The sequence below is a fragment of the Vidua macroura genome, chromosome 23 (genome assembly GCF_024509145.1).
Source record: "Vidua macroura isolate BioBank_ID:100142 chromosome 23, ASM2450914v1, whole genome shotgun sequence".
Taxonomy (NCBI): domain Eukaryota; kingdom Metazoa; phylum Chordata; class Aves; order Passeriformes; family Viduidae; genus Vidua; species Vidua macroura.
The window spans coordinates 5,337,324-5,347,218 of NC_071593.1; the positions used below are offsets into that span (position 1 = coordinate 5,337,324).

General features: G+C 45.2%; 1 protein-coding gene across 1 annotated transcript in view; it reads right to left on the reverse strand.

The window, feature by feature from the left end:
- The window catches only part of PRDM16 (PR/SET domain 16), a 191,791-nt gene extending 191,302 nt beyond the window's left edge, over nucleotides 1–489 (reverse strand). The window contains exon 1 of the mRNA XM_053997634.1: nucleotides 464–489. Within this exon, the coding sequence (XP_053853609.1) occupies nucleotides 464–482 (19 nt within the window). The 5' untranslated portion in view covers nucleotides 483–489. The remainder of the gene's footprint in view (nucleotides 1–463) is intronic.
- Between the last annotated feature and the right edge of the window lie 9,406 nt (nucleotides 490–9,895).

Here is a 9,895-nt window from a genome sequence, read left to right on the forward strand (position 1 = left end):
ACTCAAACATGTCACCAGAACCAAGCTTTCATGAACATGAGATACTCCATCATCCTGAAAATATTTGTGGTTGCAGTAAATGTTTTCTCACCCAGTATTAGCAAGTCAAATTATTTTCTGCTCTATGATTAGCCTCTTTTGCACTTAAGGAACAGGAATTCCAACTGAGTTGAAGAGCAAAACTGGTTTATTGGAGCACAACCTGTGAAAATTTCCAGAGGATAGAAGTAAAGTATAAAGATACCTTACCACTGGACAGTGTTAATTTAATTTATTCTATGGGACAACCAGGGCAGTTCTGATTAAATTTTAATTAACAGTGAAGCTGATCCTTCCCCTGGCTGACCTCATATTTCAAGAGGAATCATCAAAAGACAGGTAAATGTGTGGTAAATGACCAGGGACTGTCAACAGGCACGAAATGACAATGAAACAACAATTTCAGGTCACGATAGTCTGATACCAGAGATTGCAGGTGGCATCTGTGGAGCTGAATCCCAGCCAGGCAGATGTGGGAACGTTGGGTTCCTCAGCACATCCCAGTGCTGAGTCCAACAAATTGTACCCAGCGTTGATTAACAGCGGGGGAAAATCCAAGCTGTGCCCAAACTTGGCCCTTTTTTTGTGCACTGCCTGGTGGATTTCACAGAATCCCAGAATCACTGAGGCTGGAAAAGACCTCCAGGATCATCAAGTCCAAGCTGTGACTGATCCCACCTCGTCACCAACTCAGGCCACTGAGTGCCACCTCCAGGCGTTCCTTGGACACCTCCAGGGATTGTGACACCAGTACCTCCCTGGGCAGCCCCTGCCAAGGCCTGAGCTCCCTTTCCATGGAGAAATTCCTGCTGATGTCCAAGCTGAACCTCCCCTGGCCCAGCCTGAGGCTGCTCCCTCTGCTCCTGTTGCTGTCCCCTGGAGCAGAGCCCGACCCCACCTGGCTGCACCCTCCTGTCAGGGAACTGGGGAGAAAACAGGTCCCCCTTGAGCCTCCTTTTCTCCAGGCTGAGCCCCACAGGTGAGGGAGTTGATCTTCTCCACAGGTTGGGTTTATTCCAGGGATTTAGGGGAAATCCAACAGCTGGGACTCAGTTTTGATTATTCCACAGAACTTTCTAGATTGTCCCCACTGAACCCCTTCTCCCCTGCGGGGCTCCTCTCAGCTTTACCCCAAATATTCCACAACTGGTTAAGTTATAAAAACACGTTAAAAAAAAAAAAAACAAAAAAAAACAACCTGAAAACATCTCATTTTCCAGGAACAATTCCCAGTTCTCCTGAGCTCCATCCCAACTCAGCTGGGGGCCGTGGAGAGCCGGACGTGGCCACTCCGTGGTGACAACAGTGACAACCACTCTGTCCCACATCTGCCCCTCTGGAATGCCTGCCTGGGTGAAAAGCAGCACAGAAATACAACTTGACCTTACTGTTATTGTCATGAAACTAAAATTAGTCCCTCAAAGCTCCCCGGCGAAATGACTCGGTAAAAAGGCTCATTGAAAGGTTGTTTCCACAGATAATCAGATATGGGCAGACGCTGAAAATCTGTGTGACACCAATGAGGGGCTGGCAACAATGAGAGGGATGGTTTAGTGGTGGTGAGAGACCTCATGAATAATCTATTTAGCAGCTGTAAGGAAAGCAAAAGCAAGGCTGATGTTAAAGGAAATGGTGGTAGGGGAAATAACGCGTGAGGTTTTGGGGTGGGTTTGTTGTATTTGGGGTTTAATATGTTTATTATTATATTTATTATCATTATTGTCATTAGTCCTGTTTTAATTATCGTTGTTGTTGTTGTTAGAGATCTAATTCTGCTGTGGAAATACCCAATTATTAAAATGATTGAGCATTTTCTACACTCACAGATTACAAAGAGCTTCTTTGACTTCTACACTGGGAACACTTAAAGAACATCCCAAGAATTAATTTCTATTGGGCAGGCAGTGCCTGATCACCAGCACAATCTTGAGTTTCACTGACCTGGATAATTCAACATTTGTGTGAAACCCAGGTATTTCTATTTTCTAAGCAAGGAGGAGAATGACAGGCACCCACTGAACTCACACTTTGCCTCTGGAGCCCCAGGCCTAAAGGAAATACCCAAGCAGAAGAGTAGAAAATACAAATATTCACAGAGAACTTTGACTTTGTAGCTAAGAATGGCTAACACAGGCACACACCAACAGGTGCTTTTTCCTTAGGGATTAACTGGCTGTTGGAAGGGTTTTTACATCATGATCCAAACTTTGCAGCTCACTCCTAGCTGTGAGTTTAAAATCATATGTGAGTATTAAAACCTCCATGCTGTCTAGAACTGCTTGTTAAGTGGTAGTAATAATAATAATAATAATAATAATAATAATAACAACAGGGAAATATTAATTAGGCCAGGACTTCCTGGGATTTGTTTCCATTTTCTGGCTCAACAGGAAAAGCAGTGGGGTGACCTCAAACATTTTTTCCAGCCCAAAGAGGGACATCACCACCAGCTTTACAGGTCCTTGGAAGTCCTGAGGTTCCTGAATTGTGTGATTTCCCTTTAGAAACATTCCCCAGGAAAGAAACCAGCCAAACCAAACCAAACCAAACCAAACCAAACCAAACCAATCAAACCAAACCAAACAATTCCTGATACAATGGCTGGTGAGGAAGGCAGGTAAAATTGGAGCATTTTGAGCAATATCTTGAGGGGCACTGAGCAGCCTGGTCTAGTGGAGCAGCTTGTGGCAGTGGGGTTGGATAATTTTTTGGATTATTGGATTATTTTTAAGGTCACTCCAACCCAAGGCATTCTCTGATTCCACAATTCTTTATTTCACACATCCAGTAAACAAAATCACCTACCTTTCTAACTCTGGGGTGACAGGATTCTGTCTCTATTTCTATGGACTCAGGCCAAAAATAAAGTCATTTTTCTGACCCTTTTGTAGGCCAGAGGAGCTGGATCAGATCATGAAAACCCAGCCCTGCTCAACCAAGAAGGAAATATTCCCATTAATGATGTGCTTAACTACTGCTGCCAGGGTTCATCACCTCGGGGTGTTGTGCTGCTCATCTCCCCTTAATCCAGGTGAATCCTGAGGAATACCTGCCCTCCATCCTGCCTTAACCCACTGGGAATTCTGCAGGAGCCTCGCTGCCCATCCCTCTGTGCCCTGCACAGGGCAGGAGCTGACAGCAGGCACAGCCCAGAGCTTGGCAGACACGACCCTAAATCACAAAGGACCTTGGAATGCCCAAGGAGAACCCACCCCAAAGTGCCTCCAGCACAGAATGATCCCAGTGGTCAGATTGCCACCTGATGGCCACAGCTGAAATACAATGGGAAATCCCAAATCCAGGCCCTGCTCTGCTCTATCTGCCTGGCAGGACCAGCCCAAAAATCCAGCTTTTCCTCAAGGTGGTGGGAACTGTTGGTGTCAGTCAGCTCTGGATCCCATGCTGGCATTCCTGAGCAGTGTGAATCCCTCTAAATCCCACATGAAGTGAGAAGAAATGAGAATTCTCCCTAAACTTTCACCCTCCTCAGGGATCCACACCTTCCTTCCCAGCCTTTTCTCCCTGCTGGGTGCAAACCTGAACCTGCAGCCAGGGAAAGGCCTGGATTCCCAGGGGGATCTCACTTCTGGGTGCTACAAACACCAGGCACACTTTTCCTTAGCCTTGTGTGACGAGGGGAATGTGCCTCTGTGGGTTGGATTGTGCAACACCCTCTCTGGAAGCTGGTGTGAAATATTTGTGCAAATATTGTGAAAAGATGCAAATTGGCGACAAAATGTCATGAGAGGAATTATTCCTCTTCCATTAAGGATGGGGCTGAAGCATTAAATGCTTCAAGGCCATTAAAAAATGGCTTTTTCCTCATCCATGGACAATATTAATGAGAATGCTGTAAGGAAAGGACCACGAACAATCAGTTGTTTAAGATTCTCAAGCCAATTCTCAATTTCTTCATCCCATTCATTGCAAGAACCTTTCTTCTCCACCTCCATCCAAGCTGTACTGGGATCTACAACGTTTGCTGGTGGATATTGATCTGAAATCAACACATCCAGCACCCACACCAGAGCCTGGCCATGAGGAACCCCCTGGGACCAGGTCCTCAGAGTGTAGAGGATGCTCTGACAGCTTTCCCCATCACCTCTGACTGCTGCCAGAGCAAGAGGAAATTCTGCTTTAAATGGCCATTGGGAAATGTCTTTTTTCCCCTCTTTTCTTCATTCACAAAACCCCTTCATTTTCACAAATTTTACAGTTGGAAAAAAAGGTTTGGGCAATAAATATCCAGGCAGGGAAGTGGCCACGAGTGGGAAGTGGTTTTGCCCCCGTGCCTCGGTGCCAGGGGAATGTCACAGGGGCTGTTTTTACCTCTGAGAAATGGGGCTGCTCACACAAATCTTTACTAAATTTTTCACTTCATTGGGCACTTCTGCTACAACTTGCTGTGGTTTTACCAACTTTTCTGAGCGTGTCTAGAGATACCCAGCTTGGAATTCTAGTATTCATCCCTTTGGATTCCTCCTGACTCTTGGGCCTTTAACACCACATGACACTGACACAGAAAGCACCTCAGATTATTTCTCAGTGGAATAATCCTTTTTTTTCCTTAGATCAATCATATCCAGAGCTTCTCACAGCTCCCTGACACCTGAGAAAACCCAAAATGCTACGAGTAAAAGGAATTAGGGACAATCAGAGTGGCTGTGGGTGAGATCAGGCCTTCCCTATTCCCTGTTCAAGCTGGAATGGTGGCACAGTTGTGACAGAACGAGGCACAGGTCACAGCTTTGTCCAGCTGACAAGTTAAATTCCCTTAAATAGGTGTGCATGGAAAATTCTGACCCTGCCAACCTCAAATTGTTGGATATTCAGTCAGGTCTGAGCTGATCCCACAACAAACCCACCAGCTCCAGCTCCAGCAGATACCCAAACTCCCCTCTCAGCTTGTTTCCCTTCAAACATTAATGTGGGAAATGGATTTATAGAAAATTTAATAGAAATATTTCTATTTCCTTTAACAGAAATGTTTCTATTTCTCTTCCACACTACAAAGCACAGAATTTTGGGAATGCTCAAGAAGCAGGAAGATGCTGATGGGGTAAGCAGGATTCTGGAGGTGAGCCCTCAGGAACCCAGCTGCTCCAAACTCTGCTGGCCGAGCTCCCTGCACCCCAGTGACAGCCCCAAACACTCACATGTGCCAGGCCACACACAGAAAATTTTATTTATAGCTGCCATTGAAATGAAATTTGAAGGAGCCACAAGTTTTAGCACATCCCTGTGTAAGATTCCAGACAGGAACAAGCTCTGAGCATTCCCAGCACAGGAACCTGCCCCAGGTACTGCTTTGTCTGGCTCTGCTGCCCAAATCTTTGCAGCTGGAGTTTAAGGACAAAATACATGGAACTTCCCTGGCTCTGGCTGATGCAGAACTGCTGCAGAACACATTAAAAACCCAATTTGCTGCTGAAGAATACACAGAACTGCAGAGACAGTGAGGGATGAGGCAGGAGGGGCAGGCAGGACGAGGAAAAGGAAGAAAGACTCTTATAAAAATGAAACCCTTGGAAACGCAGCCCCTTTCCCGTGCTTACTTTGTGGATTCATTTTTCAAGTTTCACGTTTATGCCCTGCTTTGTCTTAGCTGGAACTGCACCTCTCAAAGCAGCTTCAAGTCCTTTTATTAAAAAGAAACAGAAAGCAGATCCAAAAGGAGCAGCGAGAGCAGATGAGGACTGAGCAGAGTTAATCGGGTGCATTTTTCAATAAACATTCTAAAAGCAGTTGCTGCAGAACTTGGCTGTGAGTAGAACAGGTATTAAGGATTTCAAGTACCTTTGGTTTTAAGCAAAAAAAAATTAAGTGTTTTCTTTTATTAAGGGATTTCTGCTGGCAGAAATGAAGAATAAAGCTCGAAACAGTATTTCAGTGTGTTCCTTAATACCCATTTTCCTCTAGTAAAACCAGCAGGGAAAGTGTCCAAATTACTCTGCTCTAAATGCCAGTATTATATTTCCAGTAAAAGTCTGGTTCAACCAGGCATCAAAAATATTTCCACGTAAGATCCTTTAAGAATCAAACTCTGCAGAGAATGTTGTTGTCGTTGTTTGTTGTCCATAACTTTGCTTCACCTGATCTCTCCAAACCCACAATTTTGTTTTTTATTTGAATTCAAGCTGACATTTTTACTATTTGTGCTACGTCCAAATATTGATTTGACCCATATTTGGATGTAGTAGATAAAGTTGGTTGTTTTAAGCAAAAAAAACAAAAACCAAAACGAAAACAAACCAAAAAAGCTCTGCTATCTTACTATTAAAGGTGCTGGAAAAAAAAAAATCAGCCTTTGAGATTTCTGAACTATTTATGAGATAAAAGCTCCAGTGAAGTGTCACGAGATATGCACAGTGTGGCAACAAACATTTGGGGAGCAATAACACAACGGCAAGAAAATTCAGGGAAGGAAGAGAGGAAAGCCTGGAGAAAAGCTCCACTCGGTGCAGAAAAATCGTCATTGCTTTGCAGTGGTTTGCTTATTTTTGCTCCAAAATCCCTCCCCTTTAAAAATCTATAGAAACGCTCCAACCCCGCTGAAAACGCAGCAAAGTGGAACTTTGGAAACGACCGCGAGAGAAAAATTCTCCTCTGGGAGAAACGCTACCTAGTTAGAATAAATAAAGAAATGCACTTGGGCTGGCCCTCCAAAAAACTACCAGCCCGTGCTGGATGTTTCTCTCGGTGCTGGATGTCAGACCATGGAGCGAGAATAAAGCGTTTGTGAGCCTCCAAAAGGAGCCCTCGCCATTGGAATTCACGGCTCTGCCAAGCGGAGGCTTTGGGGCTGTTGTCACCGTCTCATTGTCATTCCGCTCACTGTGGCTTCCCCAGGGTCCCGAACAGGAGTCCTGGCATTATTAACAGGGCAGATTAATAGCAGCGGGGAGAGGCATTTTCACAAACACGCCGAATATTAATATTAATCGATAACAATTTCCACTTCCTGACGGGAGGCGCGCAAACGTTGCGGGAGGAGAGGAGGGAGGGCAGAGCGGGGAAGGGGACGGTGCCCACGGAGCGGGGAATGAAAGGGGAGCAGTGAATCAATGCAGGGCACAGGATGGAGCCGTGAGGTGGGTGTCAAAAGCAGGGCTCTATTTTCACAGGCACACACAGGCACACATTTTAATGCCACCAGATAAGTGGGATTTGCCTTGCCCCGGCCAAAAGAAAAAATTCCGGGGAAGCTCGCTGGTTTTGTATCAAGGAAGAAACAGCAGAGCTCTGCAAAAACAGGGGGGAAAATACCCTGCATCCTATTTTTGCCCTCCTGACTGAGGCTGTACTCTGCAAACCGTATTTTCCTCAACACTCAGAACACCACACAGATTTTTTTAAAATTCAGGTCTGTCTACATTTACCAGATTTCTATGTGTGTACTTCAAGCTCTTTTCTACTACCACCCCTCTATTTTAAAGCCAAAAAATCTGTAAAACTTTTCCCATCTTTTCTAATGGATCAGCCCTATTTATTTCAATTCAGTCTTTGGAAGTCGTTATCATTATTTCACACACTTTTTAATTACAAACAGCACAAGTAGAACGCACAGGGATGTTGCCAAAGAGTTTCCCAAATGCTCCAACTCACAATATCAGTGAAACCAAATCCAACCATTCCAGCTCAAGACCTTTTAGCACAGACCCCACTGGGTCACTGAGCTGAGTCCTCCCTGAGCTTTGAACAAACAAATGAGTTTTTCACTCAGAGACACATTTTTGTAACAGCCTCCAAGTTCAGTTGTGCCCAGGAATGTTTCTCCCAGACCTGGAAGTGAAGATCTGAGTGAAAACCCCTCCTGGCACAGATGGGGCTGCCCAAGTTCTGCCCCACACGGGACACACAAAGGGGTCTCAAACACTTGCTGCAGTTTTGATCTTTGGGCTGGGCTGGTTTCCTCGCTGTGACCCACAAGGACAAAGCACCTCGGACTAAATCTGTGCTGGGAGCAAAGGATTGTGCTCAAAAATCAGCTGGAAATGGCTTTCCCACTCCTCATGGGTTCACTCCCAAAGCCCATGGAACGCTCTGGGGTTTTACAGCCAGCCCCTGACTCGTTTTGGGTTTTTTTTTATGCTCCCACACATCCCAGCCTGCCCAGGGCCCAGCAAGCCAAAATATATTTGGGACACATCTCTGACTGCACCCATCCAGCCAATTCACATTTCACCTGTCACATTCTGACCATGTAAATAAGGAAAATTCAGAGGTCTACCAAGTATTTGCCACCACTGGCTGAGGAGTCAGGTTCCTGATATTCTGGGACCAGAACTGAACTCCTTTCCTTGGCCAAACACCTTTCCCCTGGCTACCAGTGTCCTGATAATTGTAGAAATGTTTAATTACTATGAAAAATGGAATTTTAACTGGCCAAGTGATGACAGTAAGAGATAACTGGGGCTGTTAATGCTGTTCTCTGCAGAGATCTCTCCATTTCTCCTGTCCCCATCCCATTGAATAAATGATTTATTTCAATAAATGCACTGGGAGCACCTCCACAGAGCTGCTGTTTGGGGCACTTTTCTCCTGGCCACTCAAGTGCTCTTTTCTCTCTAGGAACAAGAACCTGACAAAGAACTGAGCGTGTGTTTAATCCTCCTGCTTTCCCCCAGTGCAGTCTATTTACAAGTCACTTCTGACAGAGAAAGTGCTCCCAGAGTTTGTCTGCAAAATGTAGGGCAGGAGAAATGGGAGGTTCAACAAATGGCAGTGGGAAGAGACACCCCATAAAATCCTTCCCCAACACTGTGAACAAACACTGTTACAGGTGGGATTCCTGGGAGAATCCCATCCCCTCCACAGGAACTTTGTTCAATTCCAGAGGACTCCACAGTTGTTTTAGACCTACTAATTTCATAGCCACAGCACAATATCCTCCTGGCTTAGCCTGACAGATCCATTCACATTCATTTTAATCTGATTCCACCAGCTTCTGCTTCAGTTGGAACCTGGGAAGCTGCGGAACCACGAGGATTTGGGGCCCTCCCAGGGCACTCCCCACATCCAGGCAGAGCTTCTCCACCCCGTTTCCCTCTCCTCCTTCCAAAGCAATCCTGGGTGTTACACCCACCACCTGGCCCTATTTAAAGCCACGACATTATTCCAAAAAGGATTATTTATACTAAAAACACTCCCGGGACTACTGTATTTGTATTTCAGGGCTGCTGCATCCCTTATTTCCTCACTGCTCTAATATGGCCCGAGGCAGGGCGGCTGAAATGACTTGCGATGCCACTGTAATTTTTATCAAGCCTTGTTCCTGGTAAAAAGCCTCTTTGTTTCAAAGAAATGTGATTTGGCCTTTTTCCTCCTCTGCTCTATTCCTTGGTTAATATACCACTTCCACTGGCCCCGGGGCTAAGAAAGGTATTCCATGGAATTGGTCAAATCTCACTGTTTTTCTTCTAAATCACAACTGGCTTTTTTTCCTCGACCATTGCTAAGCACTATCTAAGCTGACAGGCTGAACTTGAGATTTTATTTGTGCCTTAACTCTTCAGCTCCTGGATTTGGAGCAGTCACATGGCCACGTGAAAGAGATGCACCAAGGCTGCCCAAGGTGCTCTGGCAAAGGAGGGGTTAAGGGCAGGGCAGGAGGAGCAGCTCTGGCTCGTGTTATTTATTACAAAAGGCAAATTTGTCCATCTCTATAAAAGTATCTTCAGCCAGGTGTTCATTTATTATAAATCTGAACACAACAGTGACTTACGTGAAAGTCCACAAAGTTGAAATTTGGAGTTTTCAAAGGCTTTTTTCGAGAATAAAAAAGGCTCTTCATTTCTTATCTCCCGCAAAGAATTTGGTTTTAAACACAGTAACGCTTAACCCAGATTTGGGATTG